Source organism: Anastrepha obliqua, chromosome 3 (genome assembly GCF_027943255.1).
Source record: "Anastrepha obliqua isolate idAnaObli1 chromosome 3, idAnaObli1_1.0, whole genome shotgun sequence".
Taxonomy (NCBI): domain Eukaryota; kingdom Metazoa; phylum Arthropoda; class Insecta; order Diptera; family Tephritidae; genus Anastrepha; species Anastrepha obliqua.
In genome coordinates this window covers 128,069,866-128,092,114 of record NC_072894.1, presented here as the reverse complement: position 1 = coordinate 128,092,114, position 22,249 = coordinate 128,069,866, and the positions used below count along the sequence as shown (strand labels likewise).

Genomic DNA, 22,249 nt, shown 5'->3' with positions numbered 1-22,249 from the left:
CTTTCAGAACTTGATTGGAAAAGTCCGTCATACAAAGTAGAGTATAAATAGAAACTGTAGGCAGTTGATTGGTATCAGTTAAACGTTGGCATTCAATAGAGCAGTAGAGCAGGAAATAAGCAGCGGAGCAGGAAATAATTTATATTAAACTAAAATGCAGATCCTCCCAAGTATCGTCGTCATGGCAGTAGCACTCTTCGGAGTTACATTTGCAGGATATGTTCCACATGGGCATGCTTCCAGCTACGCCACATTAGTGCAACACAACCATGCTGCTCACGGGTATGCCGGTCACGATGATTACCTGCAATACGCCGGAGATGGTCAAGGGCACTATGATCACCATTACGAACACCATGAACCTCATCACTATCCCAAATACGAATTCGATTATGGAGTAAAGGACGCACATACTGGTGATCATAAAAGCCAATGGGAGCAACGCGATGGTGATCATGTCAAGGGTGAGACAATTTTCCTTCAACTAATATATAATAACAGCATAAATCTTATGTATGTAAATATGTTCATACTTCTTCAGGCGGATATACTCTGGATGAAGCTGACGGCACCACACGCGTTGTGGAATACACTGCCGACGATCACAACGGCTTCAACGCCGTTGTGAAGAAAATCGGTCATGCCCAACACCCTCAGGTATACCATCATGGGGACAATTATCACGGCGGATATTAACTCCAATACATGAAAGGACTATTATTCAGGAGTCGAATTGGATAAAGTTTTGTTTTTTCGGCAAAAAAGAATGCTTGATGTTAAATCTACACGAATTTTTATTATTTATAGAATAAGTACTATGTATTGTGCTACCGAACTAAACTAGTAAAAATCTTGCCCAATACAATGAAATTCATGGAGTCTGTGTCCATTTACTTGTTGAGACATTTTTTACTTCGGTGGCTCCTTCCATCGCTAACGCATCAGCAGCCTGTATTCTACCGATTCTCTCACTAGGTCGCCTCGTACCGATTTTGGAAATGCGCTTTAGGTTTTGTGTTTATGTTTTATAGGTATATGGTTCCCATCTCTGAATATTTAAATATCTGTATTTTCATTTTGCAATGCAATAAAATCAACAAGTTGCCTACTCTCTGTGCTAACAAGTATGTAAAGGGTTTTTCAATTGGCGCGGGTCGATTTTGGCGCCCTGTGGCAGCCATTTTGTTTTGGTGACATCTGTCAAATCTTTTGTTTATTATTCAGTTGCTTATGGCAAATCATCATGGCAAGTTACACGATTGAACAACACGTTCAAATGATAAAACTTTATTATCAAAATGAGTGTTCATTAACGCAAACTTTGCGCGCATTGCGCCCATTTTTCGGTAGACGTGGTGGCCCTTCCAATTTCTTATGGCCCATATTGAACCATATGGACCTAGACGACATGTGTTTCCAGCAGGATGGCGCTACGTGCCACACAGCAGACTCCATTTTATTCCATTTCAACATCTACCCGCCCTTATTGAAAAACCCTTTATATAGCCTGCTATAAAAAATCTAAACAACCCCACAATCATTTCGCTGGAAATATACCTTAAACACAATAATTATTTTAGCTCTTGTCGACTCATTATTTTCCTGTTTTCAAAGTAAAGGCACCAATGCTGCAGTTTACATTGGCGGATGCAGAGCGTGCTCGTAGCGTGTGCTTGAACGAAAATGATTATAGGTAATCAAATGTCACGCATGCGACAGTCCGACATGTTCCCAGGTTCACACATTGGGGCAAGCTCTGCAGATTGTGAGTGTCTCATGCATGGTTTGTCGATATGCTAATTTTACAAGTGTGTATTAAAAATAAGTATACCCATACACCCATAGTTAAATGAGCACATAATTACCACAAAATGTTAATACATACAGGGAACCTGAGTGAGGCACGCGATTTCCTTAAATGTTGCACTTAGCCGGAAGTGTATGTGGTGTATTCGGATAGAACTGAGTTTCATTATTTTAATCGAAATGTCTTTATTTACTGAAATACTTATATAAACATATAATAGGCGCGTACACCCTTTTTGCGTGTTTGGCCGAGCTCCTCCTCCTATTTGTGGTGTGCGTCTTGATGTTGTTCCACAAATGGAGGGACCTACAGTTTTAAGCCGACTCCGAACGGCACATATTTTTATAAGGAGCTTTTTCATGGCAGAAATAAACTCGGAGGTTTGCCACTTGGGGCGACCGCTATTAGGAAAATGTTTTTTTTCTTAATTTTGGTGTTTCACCGACGTTCTCTCTGTGAATTGCGAATGGTAGTCACGCACCAACCGATTCGGCTACGGCGGCCGCCAAGTATTGAAATACTTGCAAACTTAGAAATTGCACAAGAATTGGCATGGCAACCCTTGGCTGAGAATTGCATTTACGAAAAAAACTGGAAATAAAAATAATTTAATAAACACTTCAGAAGGTCTAAATGAGTATAAACCTCAAATATTCCAACTATTTTATTTCGTTTCGAAATACTACTACACGGCCTGTCACTCTTTGTACCGCAGAAGGATCCTTTCCAGCATTGAAATTACCAAAACAAAAATAATTTGCAAAATTCAAATCACGAAAAATGACCCTGTGCTAAGCGTCGATTTGGTATGAATTTGCGCTAAGAATGCGCTCAATTTTGTTTTATATCAAATTTAAATAGAAATCATTTTCGCATTTTTTTTAGTAGTCTGCGGTTGAGTCATAATTTTAAGATTGCATATATTTTCGATTGCATTACGTAACTCCATATATGTAGCCCATGACACACCTTCTATTAAATGCATATGAATTTGTGATTGAATACATAGTAACTTTTTTTCCTGTCACTACTTGCTTAGCCCACATTGGCGCACAGTGGCAGGGGGCGCGCCTTCCATTTGAACCCGGACAGACCTCCCCACCCACAACCATTCAATTATTTATCCTCAAACAGATATTTTAAGTAGGGTCAGTTTTTATAGTAATATAGGTACATATAATAAAAAGCACTGTTTAAAGAAATACCTGATATAAACACTCACATATGTACATACTATATAAGTGAGTATGCACTGGTATTCAGATTTAAAAATTAAATTGTATTAGGTTTTATTGTGACTTTTACCAACAGGAATATTTGATTATTCGATAACAAAACCCATAGCTATTAAAAATAAACCAAGTAATTTTGAATATTTTATCTCCAACAGCCAAACTTTCGCATTGAATTGCATAAACGATTGCGAGCTCCCCCATAAAACTTGTCTATTTCGTTAAACTTTTGATTTCCGTCGCATCCAGTGCATTGCATTGACATTTTGCAATTTACAATTTAAAATAAATACGAAGAAATATTGATAAAATATTGCAAAGCCATTCAACCTGAAAGCATTGCGATATGCAATGAAAATTCTGATATTCTGATAAATTCAATTTATGCAAAGCTGAAGGAAATATAAACAACTACCGGAAATTTCAACATTGATTAAATTAATTTACAAAATTTCAATTAAGTTATTTACATTCGCGTACCCAGTTCAAAATCAGAGCAAACTCTGGCATGGTGAGATCAAATTGTATATAACACTAGCAGACCCGGCCCGCTTCGCTGGGCACACTAAAATAGAATAGATATGGTTTAGAACAGAAAAGATATGGTTTTCATATTATTTATTGCTTTATTCTTTATTCAAGCGCTTTGGCATAAACAATATTTTTTGTTTTTCTATTTGTTTTTGAGTAAATATAAAATATTATATAAATTGAAAATCAGGAAAAAAGAAGATTGTTTTTAAATTTCAAATCAACGCAAATGAATAACTAAGAAATAATCGTCTTTTTTCCTGATCATCCATGAATTTTTCGTTTCAATTTATATGTTTTATTAAGCATTGGAGCTTTTTTAACCATTATCCATTTATATTTTTCAAAAAAAAAACGAAAAAAAATTTTTTTTCCACAAACAAATATATTAATTTCATTCGGATTTCACATTAAATTCTCAAATTTTGTAAGAAATTATTCACTGTTCCAAAATCCACTCCAAAAAAATTCACAAACAATTTTTACATGTTGCACTTACGTTTTTTCCTTATGGCATCCAAATCAGAAAGAAATATTGACACATTGTAAACTCACACTGTCAATTTGACAGTTCAGTTCCGCCCCAAGCGTTAAAAAAGTAAACAACATTATGGCTGGTTCAAAAGAACGCTGTACCCGTTGCCAGTGCTCCGAATTACAACCAAACTTTACGAAACCCATTTTCAATACTTACTTAACAATGTGCGTAAGTTTGGTTTAATTCGGTGCAAAGACACGGCGGGTCCACGTTTTGGCATATATTTCGAGACCCTAGTCATCAATAGGTATGAAAATTACCCCGTATTAAAGCACTTATCAACAGCTTTCATTTGATACCCATATTGTACATAAACAACCAAAGGTTATCCGGGTCCACGTTTTGACCTATATCTCGAGACCCCAGTCACGGAGCGGCATGAAAAATACTCTGTACTAAAGCATTCACCAACAGCTTCAATTTAATATCCATATTGTACAAACACATTCTAGGGTCCACGTTTTGGTCTCTATCTCGAGACCCTAGTCACGGAGCGGCATGAAAAATACTCTGGACTAAAGCATTCAGCAACAGCTTCCATTTGATTGATACCCATATTGTACATACACATCCGAAGGTTACCCGGGTCCACGTTTTGACCTATATCTCGAGCCCTATTTCCAAAATAAAATATAATCCATGTTACTCGTGGATGATGTAGCTTTCGAATGGTGAAAGAATTTTTAAAATCGGTCCAGTAGTTTTTGAGCCTATTCATTACAAACAAAGTTTTCCTCTTTATAATATTAATATAGTATAGATTAAGGGGTGCAGTTTCACTGATCAAGAGTATTTAAAAAACTATTTTCCAATATACATATTTATGTATTTTCTTTTCTGTAATTCATCACTATGAAATATTTTCCACTCGCTGCATTTTTTTGCGGAAGAGGGTTGTGTCGCAACCCATACAATTGCAGAAGTATTCGAATGCCTACAGTTTTTCTCCTTTGCCCTCATTACCGTTTATGTTAAATGTTAATGAACTTTTGCTCCCATTTGAAGTGTTTGCGTGTTAGTTGCTAGTCCGCCTCCTTCAGATTGCCAACAGTTTCTTAGCCAGTCTTATTATGTTATTACTGCGTATTCGATTCAACCTTTTGCTTTCTGGCGTTGTTTTTATTATTGTACTTTGTTTCGTTCGAGATTTGCGTAATTTGCTTGGTAGTTGTACCGGCTAAATTTTTAATGAATTACAGTGATTCCTTTTTCCTTCATCACCTTTAACTGAAACTTTGTTCTTGTACTCAGGTTTTCTAGCTTTGTGTTGAATTGTGTAATGATTTAGATTTTTATTTCTTATTCTGTTTCGTAGCCACGCAAAAATTGTTATAGTTTTTCTGCTCGTCATTGGTATTTTTTTTTTTAGTTTCATTACCTTCCCACAGAGCACTCGGGGTTATATATTTACGTAATTTCGATTCATAACCACAAAGCAGTGAATGATTAAAGCAAGGAATGCAAGTCAAGTTTTACACAAAATTGGGCTTACAATGGCAGTTTTGAATTTTTCAACGATAAATCCCACTTCTCTGTCTTAGTGGCCCATTTCCTTCGACGTCTATACCACTTCTGTGGTGCGACTCTTCAGCTTGGGTGTGATGGCACTGAGGAATTTTCGCTTTTGCCCCTTCATTTTGGAACGCTGTAATGTACAACTGGTTTCACCAAACACTAAACTTTCAATGCATTTTTTTTCAAGCGTCTAATCACCGCATATGATCCATATACTCACATCGAGAGATATGGCTGACTAAAGACATCTAGTGGAATTCGCTCTTTTTACTTCAACCAATAATACACAAGTAAAACGAATACTGTTCTCTCGCTTTTTTCGCATGAAGGTGAGTGATTGATTTTATGCTCACTTAAGTATGAATTTGCATTTATTGCATTCTGCTTATATTGGCCACATCTTGATAATTTTTTATGCGACTCAACAAAGTTCGCGTGACGAGGTTGCTTGGAATGTGCGGTCGAATGTGCTGTAGCAGGGGCATGCACTTTAATGAGAAAATAATCTCTAGCGAACATCGATCACTTCTTTTTATTCCTTTACTCCCTTTTAATGCTGTCAATATATTTACTTCCAGTTTTAGCAATACACCTGCTCTGTTGGCAAGTGGCAACTGTTGAATCCAGGGAAGTGTATTCAATTTCATTCTTGGCTTTTTGCTTCCGATGTATCGGCATTCGAATGTTGAGGACGAGCAAGGAAATTTTCAATATTTACTCATGTAAAAAACGAATCGCGGATTGTAGATGTAGAGATCAGACAGCATGCAAAGTTAGCAGAACAGTTTGGCCTACCCGCAACCACAAACAAACGTTAACATTGACTAATATGAAACGAAAGGATACCTGCAGACTCACGGCAGTGATAACTGGCTTCTGGCCCATAGGTGAGCAAGCAGTCCAAATGGGTATCCCTTACAATTCATACTGTCATAATTGTAATCAACCGGAGAAAAAGGAAGCTATCTTCCCTTGTGAATGCCCTGGAAGAATGGAAGCCGAGGATTTTAACACTTTGCAAACCACTTTTTGAAAACGTTGAAGAGATGGCTGCTATAGACTTAAACAACATTATGAGGTTTTTCAATCGCTTATAATACGTTCACATATAAGTAGATTATCTACTTTTTCGTGCTTAACTCCCAATCCGTAATTAAAAAGCGGGATTACCCATACAAAATTTCTCTCCCGGAATCTGAGATTATAAAATAGTCCTAAATGATTACCATACTTTTTTACATCCAACCCTGCGTTTTCTGTGTTATAGATAATTATTTTTACGAATATAAAGAGAAACGTCAAAGTAAAAACTAAATAAAATGAATGCCGGCAAAGAAAACAGGCTTATAGACATAATTCTAATACATTTTTTTGAGGTATGCATTCATATAACAGAAAAAAACGTGTGTCCATAAACACTTTGTTCTCTTATTGCTCATTATAAAATATAATATCGGTTTTCGTATACGTATTGCTGCCATAATTCAGAGAGAACGCAGGTTCGAATCTCGGTGAAACACCAAAATTAAGAAAAAGTTTTTTTCTAATAGCCATCGCTCCTCAGCAGGCAATGGCAAACCTCGGAGTGTATTTCTGCCATGAAAAAGCTCCTCATAAAAATATCTGCCGTTCGGAGTCGGCTTGAAACTGTAGGTCCCTCCATTTGTGGAACAACATCAAGACGCACACCATAAATAGGAGGAGGAGCTCGGCCAAACACCCAGAAAAGGGTGTACGCGCCAATTATCATATATACATATACTAGCTAACCCGGCAGACTTCGTACTGTCTCAATCGATAAATAAAATACCTAAACTTTTGTATAAAATAATTTTAAAGCAAACAAAATGAATCCGTATTTAATAAAAAAAAGCATATTTTGAATTAAGCATGAAGTTGTATTATTATTTTCGACACATCATATTGCTTAATTATAAAATGGAGTTTTCCTGAGAAATGGCTATTTATATGGTTTAAATTTGATATTGACAGACACACCCTGCTATGATACAGTTTGTTAATCAATTTATAGCTTTCTGATAAACTATATTTTTTGTTTTGTTTTGTGGTGCGTAAATAAACAAAGAAGACGGTTTTCCGACACGCGAACACGCGACGTATAATTGTCCATGCGCGAAACAGGGAAACCCCAAGTTGAGTGCGCAAACTTCTAACGACTGACCTTGCGATTTATTTATGGTCATCGCAAAGGCCAGACGTACTGGAAATTGTAAGCGTTTAAAATCGAATGGTAAATCCGTTGGAATCATCGGTATCCGCGGGATCAAGACATCCTCTACTTTGTATTTTCCTTTTACGATTGTTGCCTCAATGACGTTATTCATCAGGTTTTTCAGAGCCAGTCTTGTTCCATTGAACAGTCGAGGTTGATTAATGTTACGCAGCATGATGACAACTGACCCTATTTTTAACTGCAAATTTTGAGGTGGTAATCCTGACAATTCCAGTGAATTTAAAAACTCCGAGGGATAGTTTAGTACGTCATCCTGGTTCATAACGGTGTCGACTGTTTTCAAGGAAACCAACTGTCCTGGAAGAAAATTCTGAATGGTCGCATTGAGATCCTCGGCATCTTTATTTTTCGCTGCCAATATTGCTCGTTCACCCAGCCAATTATGGTTATTGAACTTTTGCGCTATATCTGGGAAAGCACGCTGAATAAGCTCCTCTTTTGAGTCTGTGTTTTGACAGAAATCTGTGGGTAACGTGATGAATCCGGTCGAGGTGTCCACTGCAACTTCATTATTTCCAATGTCTAACAACTGCTTCGCAAACACATTCGCAGTTTCATCTGCTGCAAAAATACTCTCATGTTAGTTGTTAATTGGAGTGTCTTTACATACTGCCACAAATTCGATGATTTTAGGCATGCATTTAGTTCATCAGCTAACAGTTGTTCGGGGAATTACTGGAAGAGTCTGACGAAAATCACCTGACAACAGTATCATGGCCCCACCAAAAATATTTTGGTTGTCACGAAGATCTTTCAACGTTCTGTCCAGTGCTTCCAGTGACCTCTTATGGGCCATGCATTCATCCCAAACAATCAATTTGCATACCTGTAGGATCTTGGCCATTCCGCTATTTGTGGCAATGTTGCAATTGGTGTTTCGGTGATTTGCATGTTTAATGGTAATTTCAAGGCAGAATGTGCAGTTCGCCCGCCTTCTAGCAGAGTCGCAGCTATTCCAGATGAAGCCAAAGCTGGAGCAACATCATTTCGCGATCTGATCCTTGTGTAGGATTCAAAGTTTGACGGCGCACACGATGTAAAACATCCTCAGACATGCCATCTCTATACTTAACCCACAAATCTTTTGGATTCGAGGGAAGACATGTCGATATGATAATCGCAAACAATGTACAAATTTGATGCGGCGATGAAGATATTACGGAATCCTTGAGCGTATGATCCCAGTGCGTATCGTTCTCAAGTAAATGCAATAGTTGATATGCCTCACGGTAAGTCGCACACAGCTGTCCATTAACTGTTCTCAGTTGTTCAAACGATATCGAACCACGAACATTCACCAACAACAACCGCAAATAATAACATTCATCGTTATTTGAATGTACTGTGTAGATGCGACCCAGAGCGTCTGAAGAAATACATTTGGATGTCCTTCAACAGGTGTTCCAGATGTAATGTCGTGGCATGTCAGCATACAGCAAAGTGCAAGCAAAATCATCAGTTTGACAGACTGTGTGCCGTTCTGTCTGTCCATACAATGGGTATCCATCATTTCCTGTTACGTTTTCAGCAAGCAGGTCTCTTGGGTATCGGAACACTTGCCGTCTACCATACAGTGTGAATTGTAGTTGAAAAGTCCGAAAGGTCCATGTATCATGTGTTTGGTAACTACTGCATGCAATTTGGGTCAGTTGTTTCATCTGGAATTTTTCATGACTGTATTTTAACGCATTATAATACTTACAAATTATTTTAATTTCCCCAATTGTTACCGATTTGTCAGCACAATAATCATTTTCAGGATCATAGTGGAATGCAGCTAGTTCAAGAATCACAGGAGCATTCCGTCTGCGGATTCCCTCAATTTCATTATGTCGTTCTTGCTGTTGTTGTGTTCTATGTGCACGAACTCGTTGCATTCTAAGCCTCTCTACTTCATTATTACTCACTAAATAACGCAATTCTGACATAGCAATACGACTATTTTCAATACGACTGGTTATCACGTGAGGTAGCTTTTCGCACCTAAGTCTGGTCGTCTTCTCCTCGGCATCGTAAATTGTAAATAATCAGAGTGAGAAAATTTTTCGCTCGCTTAGCAATAAAGTGTCACAATCACAAAATATCAAAAAAAGAGCACATTACTTGGAATGTCACTATCACAAAGGATCGCCAAAGTAAAAAAAGTTCTCGCTCACTCATAGATATCGTAATACTTCTTTCCGTGTTCTAAAGTGCGACAGAATGGATTGAAATATTAGTTGGTTGTCAAATCTAATATCAAATATTATGGTGAAACATTTGATGTCTTAAAGATTGTCACTTGTTTGACAAATATTTTTAGGTGCGTTGAAAAATGTTTCATAGCTGTAATATGAGGTGCGATGAACACAGTGATTATAATTCAAATTGACTCCAAATTTTATTTTGAAAACGTTTATATGGGAAGAAGAAAAGTGCTGTTTTTAAGGTTTTCCCGGCAGTTATTCGAAATTTTTCTCACCTTTTAAACCTTCCCTAGATCTCTACGGACATTTCAAGACCAAGATAAGATAAATCCGTTCAGTCGTTCTCGAGTTTTAGCGAGACTAACGAACAGCAATTGATTTTTATATATATAGATAGATATATATTACTGCCATAATTTTTTGAAAGCTCAATAAATGTCGTTTACGGATTTCCTCCAACTGCTTATTACTAGTAGCCAGTTGCGCAATTAAATTAGCTATTCCTTCTCCTTGTCTTTTCTTCATATCGTGAATAATAATTAAACAAATCCAAATATTCCATCCAAGCAATTTCTATGAAGAATAGCCTTTCAAAAAAAGTCTTGACAGCTGATTGTCAATTTTGCAGGTGATCTGCCATATGTGAACGGATAGATTAATTTTGTGGATTTATTGCTAATTAATGCATATGTGAATGTAATTATAGACTGGATATAGTCGTGAAGGCATAACTCGCATAACTTGTTGGTAGCGAGGATGTGGCAACAAAATGGTACGGTAGCGCTAATTGGATTCTTGGAGAATCACCACTTGAACCAACCAACCAACTTGCCTCTAATCATTGAATAATAAATACCATATAGTTCATGAACTAAATGCTAAATTGGAAATGCTGTTCGACTTCTAGAAATTTAGTAGGATAAAAACAAAATCAAGAGAAAATTAGGCTATTATACGAAATCTGAGCTCATCTCTGTCACTTTCAAGCCTGAACAAACAAATAAAATTATTCTCATAATTTCTTAGAGACTTAAATTTTCAAAGCCTGCATGCAGCTGTTAAAATATATTCTCTTACAACTTACACACCCTCTCATTTTACGATGCTTTACGATTGCCGCTGTTGAAACCTTCAAATGCGTATTTAATATAATATTTACTTGTTGATTTTTGACATCGCACGCTAAAATATTTTTACGACGAAAATATTGAAATGTTTATGATGCAGCTAGCAGATTTTATTGATTTGTATCTATGAATGCATTTTATCCACCACCAAAAGAACCTTTTTGGTACGCAGCGTCACTGAACTGAAAATGGCAGAATGCCACCAAAGCGTAAAAGGCGCACCACCAGGGAGGTGCGTGCGTGCCAGTGAAGGGGCGCTAAACAGCAGATGGCATTGAGTACTATTCGCCTTCTTTTAACGTAAACATACATGAATGTGGGTTCGATACATACACATGTATGCATGTCATACTTACATTTGTACGCGTGAGCCATTCTTTTGACGATTTTAATGGCAGCGCTTTGGCAACAATTGACGTTTTAGAATTCATTTTAACGCCCTTTCGAACAGTAAATATTTTTCGATATGCTGGAGTGGACCAAAAAATAAAAGTAATGCAATGCAATGAATTTGTGGTCACGTTGCAATTTATTTTTAGTACCCGTAAATTCACAGTATTTTTAATTTGAGCACATTTTTGAATTTGTGTTGTTTTCGAATGGCATTAAAAGCAAATTTAATGTTGCTATGCCTATGAGGTACTTAAATTTTTACGATTAGGCGAGTTACAGGAAATTTAGAATAAACAGAACGTGGCACTCTCGTTGAAATCATAGCTCATTAAAATGGAAATAACCAAAGATGTACTTCTACTCTCTTAATTTTATCTCGGTGTGTGTACGTGCACAAGTACAATATTAAAATATCTAACCTTATTCGTGGATATAAGCGCAAGTTACAACTTCTACCGACCTCATTTGTTGTTTAAAAATATTTGCTTTCTGAGTGTTAATTTCCATGAGAATGCATACATACATACAAATATGGCGATTCACGTCGGGGTTGGCGTGGGTTGGCAGCGCCCTTTTAGATGCTTACATACAGATATTTGCTCATCCGTACTTACCTGTGTGTGCAGACAGCAACAAGCAGAGACATTTGTAAAGCATTCGTAATAAATTAAGTCAGATTTAATTTAAAATATACAGCTTAGCATAAAAGGATAACAAATATTCACATGCTTGTATAGGTAGTTAGGTGTATGTGCGAAGCAGTTAAATTCAAGCAGTTGGCAAAATATGTACACAAATGCAGCTTAGGTTGTGGCCAACATTTTAACATCCAGCAATTAAATAATTATGTTTTATTCATTTTCGAAATGCCAGGCAACATGTTGGCATGCATGCACGCCGCTTCTACAAGTCTAGTAAAATCCCTCCCAGGGAAATTTGTGACTCATTCCAGTATTACACATTTCAGGCACATTTGGTTGCTCTAAAATATTTCACTAAACTAGTTTACTCTCATATAGATTATACGTTATGGTAAAATGTTTAAAAATTTACTTTAGTTTAGTTAAAATGCATATGGAACTTAATGGAAAAGAAGAAATTCAAATTCTGATAAAAAAACTAAAAATTTGTTAAAGTAAGTATATTTTGCCCTCAACATATAATCATAGTTTTTTTCAAACTATTAACTGAACACTTCTCAATGAGCTTAAATCTAAGTTGTTTTCAACTGTAGTGCTAACACCGCTACAGGCAAATTATTAGAATAAGGAATCCAGCAATCACCCTAAGAATTTTAATAAGAAAGATGATAGGCTGAATATCCTACCTCAACCCGTTTCTTGGGGACAGAATTAAGACGGATCGCCGAATCAAAAATAGACGCGAGTCTAGTATATTTCGACAGATCTAATTACATATACAGGGTGGCTGATGAAAGCCGCTACCAAAAAAAAATGGAATAACTTTTTTTCTTTTTAAGTTATCTGTTCCATTTTTGTTTTAGTTTGCAGATTGATCTTTAGAATTTATTAAAATGGATAACTGGGACACGCAAACAAGTATTTGGATAGTCCGCCGCTATCACGCACTGGAGTCCGTAGTTTTGGTACAGAGAGAGTACAGGCGGATGTTTGGTGGCGATCCCCCGAGCAGATGGACCATAATGAGACTGGTGAATAATTTTGCTGAGCAAGGAACAGTCGCAAGAAGGCCTTATCATCGAAACCCACCAGTTCGGACGGAGGAAACGATCGCTGCTGTAGCTGCAGCTATACAAAGCAATCCAAGGGTTTCAACAAGAAGCTTATCTGCTCAACTTGGTGTCAGCCGACAGTCTTTGCAAACAATAATGCACAAAGATTTAGACTTATTTCCCTACAAAATTCAAATGGTTAACAAACTGAATGCAGCAGACTTTCCGATTCACTTGGAATTTTGCCAGAAGATCCTGCAATGGATGGACCAAAACATGTTAAACTGCCTTTTCATGTCTGATGAGGCCCATTTCGATTTAAACGGCAATGTGAACAAACAAAATTGTCGAATATGGAGTACTTCTAACCCACAGATACTCCACGAGACGGAATTGCATCCTCTTCGCGTGACAGTGTGGTGTGCGGTTTCTTCACGCTGTATTGTCGGGCCTTATTTTTTTGAAGAAACTGGTCACACCGTTACGGTTACTGGAGACCATTATTTGAAAATGCTGAAAGAATTTTTCTATCCAGAACTACGCCGAAAGAGAATTCCTTTCAACTCTGTGTGGTTTCAACAAGATGAGGCAACGTCTCACATAGCCCAGACTGTTATGACAGAGTTGCGACGAAAATTTCCCAATAAACTGATTTCAAGAAACTCCGAATTTCGTTGGCCCCCCAGGTCGCCTGACCTTACTGCACCTGACTTTTTCTTGTGGGGTTTATGTAAACAAGAAGATTATAAAACAAAGCCAACAAATTTGAGTGAACTAAAACAATCCATTCGGGCAACAATTGCGGCTATTCCTGTCGCAACTCTCAAAGCAGCAATGAACAACTTTTTACTAAGATGCCGCACTTGTGTCAACGAGCATGGGGGGCATTTAAATTCAATTATTTTTAAAACTAGTTAAGCTACATTTAATAAAATTTAATGACCTTCAACTTGAAAAAAAATAAATGAATTCCATACACTAAAAAAAAAGTTATTTGAGTTTCTTAATGTAGCAAAATTCATCAGCCACCCTGTATTTTTTATTTATTTTTATTTTGCTCTACTCCGTATACTTTGTTGTAAGATGATTATTTGCACTCTGATAAACTAAAAATAGTTGCCTCATTTCATTTAGTTCTGATATATTTTTATTGTTATTGTTATTTTCCCTACTTGCTCGTCATTCATACATTAAAATTACTTAATGGAAACCTAAAGACAAGGGCATTTTCAATCACGAAATCTTGTTGGGTGGTCCTCGCCCGTAAAGACAGCAGCGCGTGCATTCATCCATCCAAATATTCGTATAAATAACAGTGAGCCACCAACCACTGCATAACTCAATGCTACTCGTCGACTAATGTCGGCCACATCTCCGTGCATTTGCAAACAAGTTTATATACTTGTTTATACGCGTTTTTTACATAAATAGAAATGATAGAATGAAGGCATTAAAATATGTGTGCTTTAGTACAATGAGTTTGAAGTTCAAGGTCGCCGTAAATAATAGGTGCATAATGTCTATATTTTTTATTTCGAACTTGCCTTTCATTTTCTGTGTCAACATTTCATTTCGATATTTTTTAAAAATTCATTTTGGAAATAAAAGCATCTATCATTTTTTCCCCTGATTAAATCGTCCTCGCTATGGCTGTAATAGTTTCCGTATAAATCTTCATTTACTGGTCATTGCTCTTTGCAATGTATGTGTGTATGATATAAATATATTAGTTTGGGGAACAAGAAATCCATTACTTTTGCGTAAAAGTTTAACGGAAATGGTTCGAAACTAGTTTATGGTCTATCTTTAGCTCTTGGGCGATGCCACGAATACTAACATGCCTTGAACGATTTTCTTCTGATTTTATCGACATTTTTGACATTTTCTGTTACATCAAAAATGCCTGAATGGAATCGACAAAACCAAAATCGCACCTTAATAGCTGTTACGGCACGGCACCACAAACAAAAAAAAAAAACAAAAATAAATAATTGGCGCGTACACCCTTTTTGGGTGTTTGGCCGAGCTCCACCCCCTATTTGTGGTGTGCGTCTTGATGTTGTTCCACAAATGGAGGGACCTACAGTTTCAAGCCGACTCCGAACGACAGATATTTTTATGAGGAGCTTGTTCATGGCAGAAATACACTCCGAGGTTTGCCATTGCCTGCCGAGGGGCGACCGCTATTAGAAAAATGTTTTTATTAATTTTGCTTTCACCGAGATTCGAACCAACGACCTCTCTGTGAATTCCGAATGGTAATCACGCACCAACCCATTCGGCTACGGCAGCCGCACCACAAAAACCATTCACAATTTCAGCGGTCTGGCTTGCATTTTCGCATTTATCAAAGAAAAACTGTAAAATGAACCGAATCTTCTCTTTGTTGACTTCCATTGTTAATGCCCTGTAACTCACAACTGAATGGAAAAAACAGAAAACAGCAAAAGAATGTTCGTAGTGTATAATGTCACCTTGACAACGAGCATAAACTTTAAATTGTTTGATCGATACTCCACCAGATATCGATCACTACAACCATCTACCGAGAAAATAATGGATTTCCTTTTCCTCAAACTAATATTTGTACATAATGATAACTACGATTTTTGAAGATTTATGAATTCAGAAAAAGTTTTTAATATACATATCTATCTTCCAATAAAAGATAATACTTATATACGAGGTATGTTCAAAAAGTATCGCGAATTTTATGTTTTTTCAACAATTACTTATTTTTTCATTAATATCTATTTTGTCCCCTACAAAGTAATCCCCATGAGATATTATGCACTTGTGCCAACGGTTTTTCCAATCTTCGAAGCACTTCAAAAAATCATTTTTTTATCTTGTTCAGCTCCTCCTTCGATGCCGTCTTTATCTCGTCAATAGTAGCGTAGCGTCATCCTTTCATGGGCCTCTTCAGTTTCGGGAACAAGAAAAAGTCACAGGGGGCCAGATCTGGGAAATACGGTGGCTGTGGCATCATTAGTGTGTTGTTTTTGGCCAAAAAGTCACGCACAAGCAACGATGTGTGAGCAAAGCGTTATCGTGATGCAAGAGCCAATTTTTGTTCTTCCACAAATCCGGGCGTTTCTGGTGGATTGCTTCGCGCAAATTGCGCATAACTTGCAAGTAACATTCCTTATTGACCGTTTTACCCTGTGGCAAGAAGTCACGATGCACAACGCCCCTGCAATCGAAGAAGACGGTAAGCAAAATTTTTACATTCAACCGAACTTGGCGCGCTTTTTTCGGTCTTGGTTCGTGCGGCAGCTTCCATTGAGATGATTGAGCTTTAGTTTCCAAGTCATAACCATAAACCCACGAGTCGTTACCAGTTATGACACTCTGGAGCAAATTTGGGTCGTCGCGGACAGAGTCGAACATCTCATTAGCAATGTTCATGCGATGCTGATTTTGGTCGAAATTGAGCAGTTTTGGTACGAATTTTGCGGCGACCCGTCTCATGAACAAATCATTAAAAAAAATCGAATGGCACTAGCCCATCGACATGTCTAGGTCCTCAGCAACTTCTCTAACGGTGATTCGACGATTGGCCAATACCATTTTCTTCACTTCGTCAATTTTTTCGTCTGTTGTTGAAGTGCTCGGGCGTCTGGCACACTCCTCGTCGTTCACATTTTTTCGGCCTTCTGAGAACATTTTGTACCACCGATAAACATTGCTTTGGTCCAAAGTAGCTTCTCTGTATGACACAGTCAACATTCGGAATGCATCCGCACACATAATTTCGTGTTTCACACAAAATTTGATACAGGTTCTTTGAGTACAGGTTCATGAGTATCAACATATCGCCACAAAAAAATCGAAATTCGAATATACGTAACCTGCGAAAATTCAAAATTCGCGATACTTTTTGAACACACCTCGTATAACTATAGTATCCAAAATAATACTCATACAACCGCCAATAAATATCAAAATATTTTTATTGAAAAGGAATACGAATCTGATATTTATTTTGAAATGATGCAAATATATTCGTCTGCATTTGTTGTTCTATGTCCATTTTTTGGTCTCACAGTCCTTTTTCTAACCTCCGCAGAACCAGTTTCTTGAAATTTGTTCACCCATCTTTGACTTGCGTTACTTACTGGGCGTTACTTTTGAAAGGCCCTTTACAACAGTCCTACTTGTAGCGTCAAATTTATAACAAATCATGCAAATTGGGTATGGAATTTATGGATCTATTTCAAAATATCGAATTCTAGTTTTTTATTTCCTTTTAACGAATAATGCATCCTTAGTGCTGTGCCAAAATTTCAGGCAAACCGGAGAAAAAATTACGGAAATACATAACTTTAACCGAAATTGGTTAGTTAGGGAAACTTGAGGCATATCAAACTTTTAACGAATTTTATGGATTTATTTTCAGTACATCGAATTTTGGTATTTTATTTTCTTCAAGCATTTAATGCTTCTTTAATACTGTGAGTATTTGTTTCCATCTGTGTGATTTATTGATTTTCATTTTGGAGAGATGTTTTTTAAGATAATTTATATTATATTGAGATTTGGGAATTTTAGCATATTTCGTGTTGAAGCTCAGTGTGTTTTATAATTTGTTTTTCATTTCAACATGCATTTCATTGGTTTGTAATTATTGCCCTAACATCCATTTGTTTGTATATTTTTTCCAGTTAAAATCAAAGAGCCTTACGCACTTGGATGGCTTGAATTCGATGGTTGCCTGTTCACATGGAGCTCCCGCCGGCAAAACACCGAATATGGTAAGTTCCTTTTATTGCGCCCCCAAAAGTGCAAATGTATATGTATGTGTGCATGTATGCATGTGTGAGTTTGAGAAGCACAATTATTTACGGCAAACTTTTCAAAATTGTTAACATAGAGCCAAAGTGAGTAGCTATGGTAAAATATTTCATTTGTAGTAGTAAAATAATTAGTTTTCGTACTTACATATGTCATTTTTAATTGTTTTTATCCAACATTTGCGTGGCCAATAGTGAAATTGTATGAGATTTCTGACGCATTAGCGATATCGCCTAGTCACTTTAGTAATAAGACAAGACGTCATTTGCTCATGATTTTATTTTCTTACGCCAGTGATAGAAACTATTACCAGATAATTTATCTTTGGCGTACTTCTGCAATACACAAATCAATTTATCATGTACGAGTATAGTTGCGGTATTAAAAGCCTGTCTAATGCAGATTCAGTGTTCAATAATGAAATGCCATTGAATTAAATATATCTTTTTTTTATATATTTCTACCTAAGCTGTTTCCTGCGGAATAAAGTTCTGTATTTAGTAGCAGTTGCAGTAGGAGTCTAGCCTGCGCACTCGTTGCTAAATCCATCTGGTGAATCTATCGATCTACTTTTTAGTTCATTTATCTTCATGCAGACAAATTATATTCCTATACATACTCACGTGCGTACATATTTGATAAAAGCCTTCAATATGTGAATTTACCATTTTTTTTTCCACAATTTTTTTTTTTATAACTTTCTTATTTATGTATATCAAATTCAAATAAAAATGTATTCAATTTTTCTTAATCTCGTTCTTAAGGGGTTAGGGGTAGTCAGAGGCCCGAAAAAATGATGATTTTCACGAATTTTTTTTTGCTACTTAATTAATTAATTTATTTAACAAAAATAAAAACATGGCATAAAAACATCATGTTTTAACTTGACTTCACCAAAATTTCAAAAAAATTAATAATTGCAAAAGTTATCGCTGTTTGTGTGAAGCCCGTTTCTCCAGAAGTCCCTTGCGGTGAACATCACAAGTCCTTGCAGATTCATCTAAAACCAATCGGATAAGAAAAATTAGTTTTATTAATAGATAATCTTGTGCCTGATCGAAGCTTTTTTTTTTTCAAAATGAACAAAATGGCGGCCTCAGAAAATTTTTTCCAGATTTTAGAGCAAAAAACCAACAGTTAATTGTTAATTTTTGAAAAAAAAAAAATCCTTCGATCAGGCACAAGTTTTTTATGTTTTTCAAAAGCTGTATAAATTTTATTGAAATCTACGTAGCGGTTTTTAAGTTACAGTGTTCACCAGTTTGAAAAACATAGTTTTGAGAAAAACGCATTTAAAGTTTTGCTATCGGCTCCGGAGCGGCCGAGCGCCCTTTGTTAATTGTTGAATAACTTGAAAAGTATTTGTCGGATTCACTTCAAATTTTTACACAATATTTTTAAAACATTATACTTTAAGAAAATGCAAAAAAAAAATCAATTTTTTGAAAATTCTGACTACCCCTAACCCCTTAATACGTTCTCTGAGGAGGCTTTCTTCCTAACAATCGCTAGGTATAAGGAGCCATATTAAATGTTGTTGTTTTTTAAATTAGTCACAAAGAGTTGTACTGTTTTTTTAACTATTTTGCGCTCTTATGCGATTTGATTAAATTTGTATTTTTACAGAAATAGAATTAGAAAATTCAGCATGCAAAGGGACAAATAGACATTTCAAATTCTATTTGAACCTTTCATTCATATTAACTTTCTCCAAAATATCTCAATGTTAGATCTGGCATGTATATTTTTATATGAAACATAATCCACTAGTTCTAAATCCGGTCTTCTTCTCCTTCTTCCCCTTGTCCTGCAAGATACTTTTTAATTTTACACAGTAATACCTAATTTTTTCGATAGTTTTCATCTTTTGCGTCACCTAAAAGTTTTTTCGTGACGCTTTACATTCCCATTCCCATATTTCGCTTAAGTAAAGGGTGTTTTTTTAGAGGTTAGGTTTTCAAATTGGCACTACTTCTTTCGTAGATGGTCTTTTTGACAGCTGTCACTTGATTTATGCTCAGTTTGATTTGCCATTTCATAATGAATAGACTTACACCTGAACAACGTTTGCAAATCGTGCAAATTTATTACTAAAATAATGGTTCGATTCGCGCGACGCATCGAAGAAAATTTTGTTCAGCGATGAAGCTCACTTTTGGTTGAATGGGTATGTCAATAAGCAAAATTGTCGCATTTGGAGTGAACATAATCCACAAGCCATTGCTGAGACGCCGTTACATCCTCAAAAAGTCACTGTTTGGTGTGCTCTATGATCCATATTTCTTTAAAAATGAAGCCGGCCATAATGTTACAGTCAATGGAGAGCGCTATAGAGCCATGATTAATGACTTTTTCGTGCCTGAATTGGACGATGTTGATGTGGACGACCTGTGGTTCCAACAAGACGGCGCTACATGCCATACAGCCAACGCAACAATCGATTTATTGAAGGAAACTTTTGGTGGACGCATTATCTCGCGCCGTGGACCTGTGGCGTGGCCTCCAAGATCGTGCGATATAACACCGCTGGACTATTTCTTGTGAGGCTATGTGAAGTCGCTTGTCTACGCAGATAAGCCCGAGACGATTGACATCTTGGGAGAGAATATTCGGCGCGTTATTGCTGACATACGGCCCCAATTGCTGCAAAAAGTGGTCGAAAATTGGGCCTCTCGGCTGGAATTTATTCGAGCCAGCCGCGGCGGCCACTTTCCCGAAATCATTTTTAAAACATAATGGCATACCCTTATCTTTATAATAAAGCTAAATTCTTGGCCATAACATTAAATTATATACGTTTTATTTCATCTTGAAAACCTAACCTCTAAAAAAACACCCTTTACAAGTTTATAATAAAGTTACCATTTTTGATTCGGACGCGAAAAATAGTGAAATCTTATGAAGGAAGTATCGTCGCGTTTAAGCGATATTCATGCTTTTGATTTTTTCTGTTAAAAAAATATAATTCAAAAGCTTTGGGGTATTGGCTCAGAAACACATTTTTATATCTTATTCGTTGCTTTTCAAGTTATGGACTCTAATGCAGTTTCTTCTAACGCACAAAAATACACGGAAGACTACAGTTGTATTTTATGGAATTAAGCGAATCAGATTAATATCAAAATTAAATTATTAACTTTTTCATCTGGCAGGGGACTAGTGCTTGTTAAACATAAATGCAGGAATTAGATGGATATTTGGCGATATGAATATAATCAAAATTTCTTTTAAATAGAGGCGTGCTTAGTAATTACTTTCCTCAAGTCTTTGGGACTAAAAACATATGTATTATTGTATATTATATCCTTAAAACTGCAGAATCCTGCTTCACGAACCCTTTCGCTTAATTTATAAATTAGTTTTTTTTAATATTTCTATTAATATTTTTTTAAATATTTTCGACGACTATTCTGTCAACGTGACAATGTACACTCACATTTACTAAACGCGTCTTATGAAGCATAAAAACAGTTGCATGTTGTACCACTGTCACAAATCTCCTTATTCTGCCTCTTTCATGGCTTTAACTCTCATCATCTATTCCTAAACCAACATTTAATCAAACACATCACAACTAATTATTTCACTAGAAAAATCTGCACATCCAACTCACCACAACAATTTCTACACCTTCTTCACCAATATACAAATTATCACCCTTACCAAAAACAAAAGTAATTTCGAAGAAAAAAAATTCAAAGTGTATAGCTCAGACATCAAAATATTGACCATAAGCAAACACTATTTTATCCGCAAAGCCATGAACATTTCCCCAATCACTGACTCCGACATGCACCACCGCACACCAAACACCACCTCCTGTAATAGCAGCAGAATTAGTTATTTGCGCAGCACTGCTGGCATTGTAAGCGTGGTCATAAATTCGGCAATTCATTCCTCAATGCAATCACATCAATTTCAGAGCGGCAACGAGGTTAATAGCATCATGATCAACTCAAATATTGGCGCTCTTCAACAACATCCATGTATCTTGAACTCGTCTTCAACGCCAGCGGGTGTAACAACAAGCTCTGCTCATGGAGGAACGACTACCACTGTGGCCGTATTGGGAAGTTTGACGAAGACAACATCAACGATGTCAATACCTGTGACGAGTTATAAGAAAAAATCGTCATTCTTGCAGCGTAAAAAACCACTGCTAACACGCAGTGAGGTGAG

At 36.6% G+C, this 22,249-nt stretch overlaps 1 protein-coding gene across 5 annotated transcripts in view; it reads left to right on the top strand.

Annotated features, from left to right (window-relative positions):
• The window catches only part of LOC129241570 (uncharacterized), a 43,063-nt gene that overhangs the window by 5,169 nt on the left and 15,645 nt on the right, over positions 1-22,249 (top strand). For all 5 annotated transcript variants that reach the window (XM_054877975.1, XM_054877973.1, XM_054877971.1 and 2 more), the window contains exon 2: positions 17,941-18,030. In XM_054877975.1, coding sequence (XP_054733950.1) covers positions 17,941-18,030 — 90 coding nt within the window. The remainder of the gene's footprint in view (positions 1-17,940; positions 18,031-22,249) is intronic.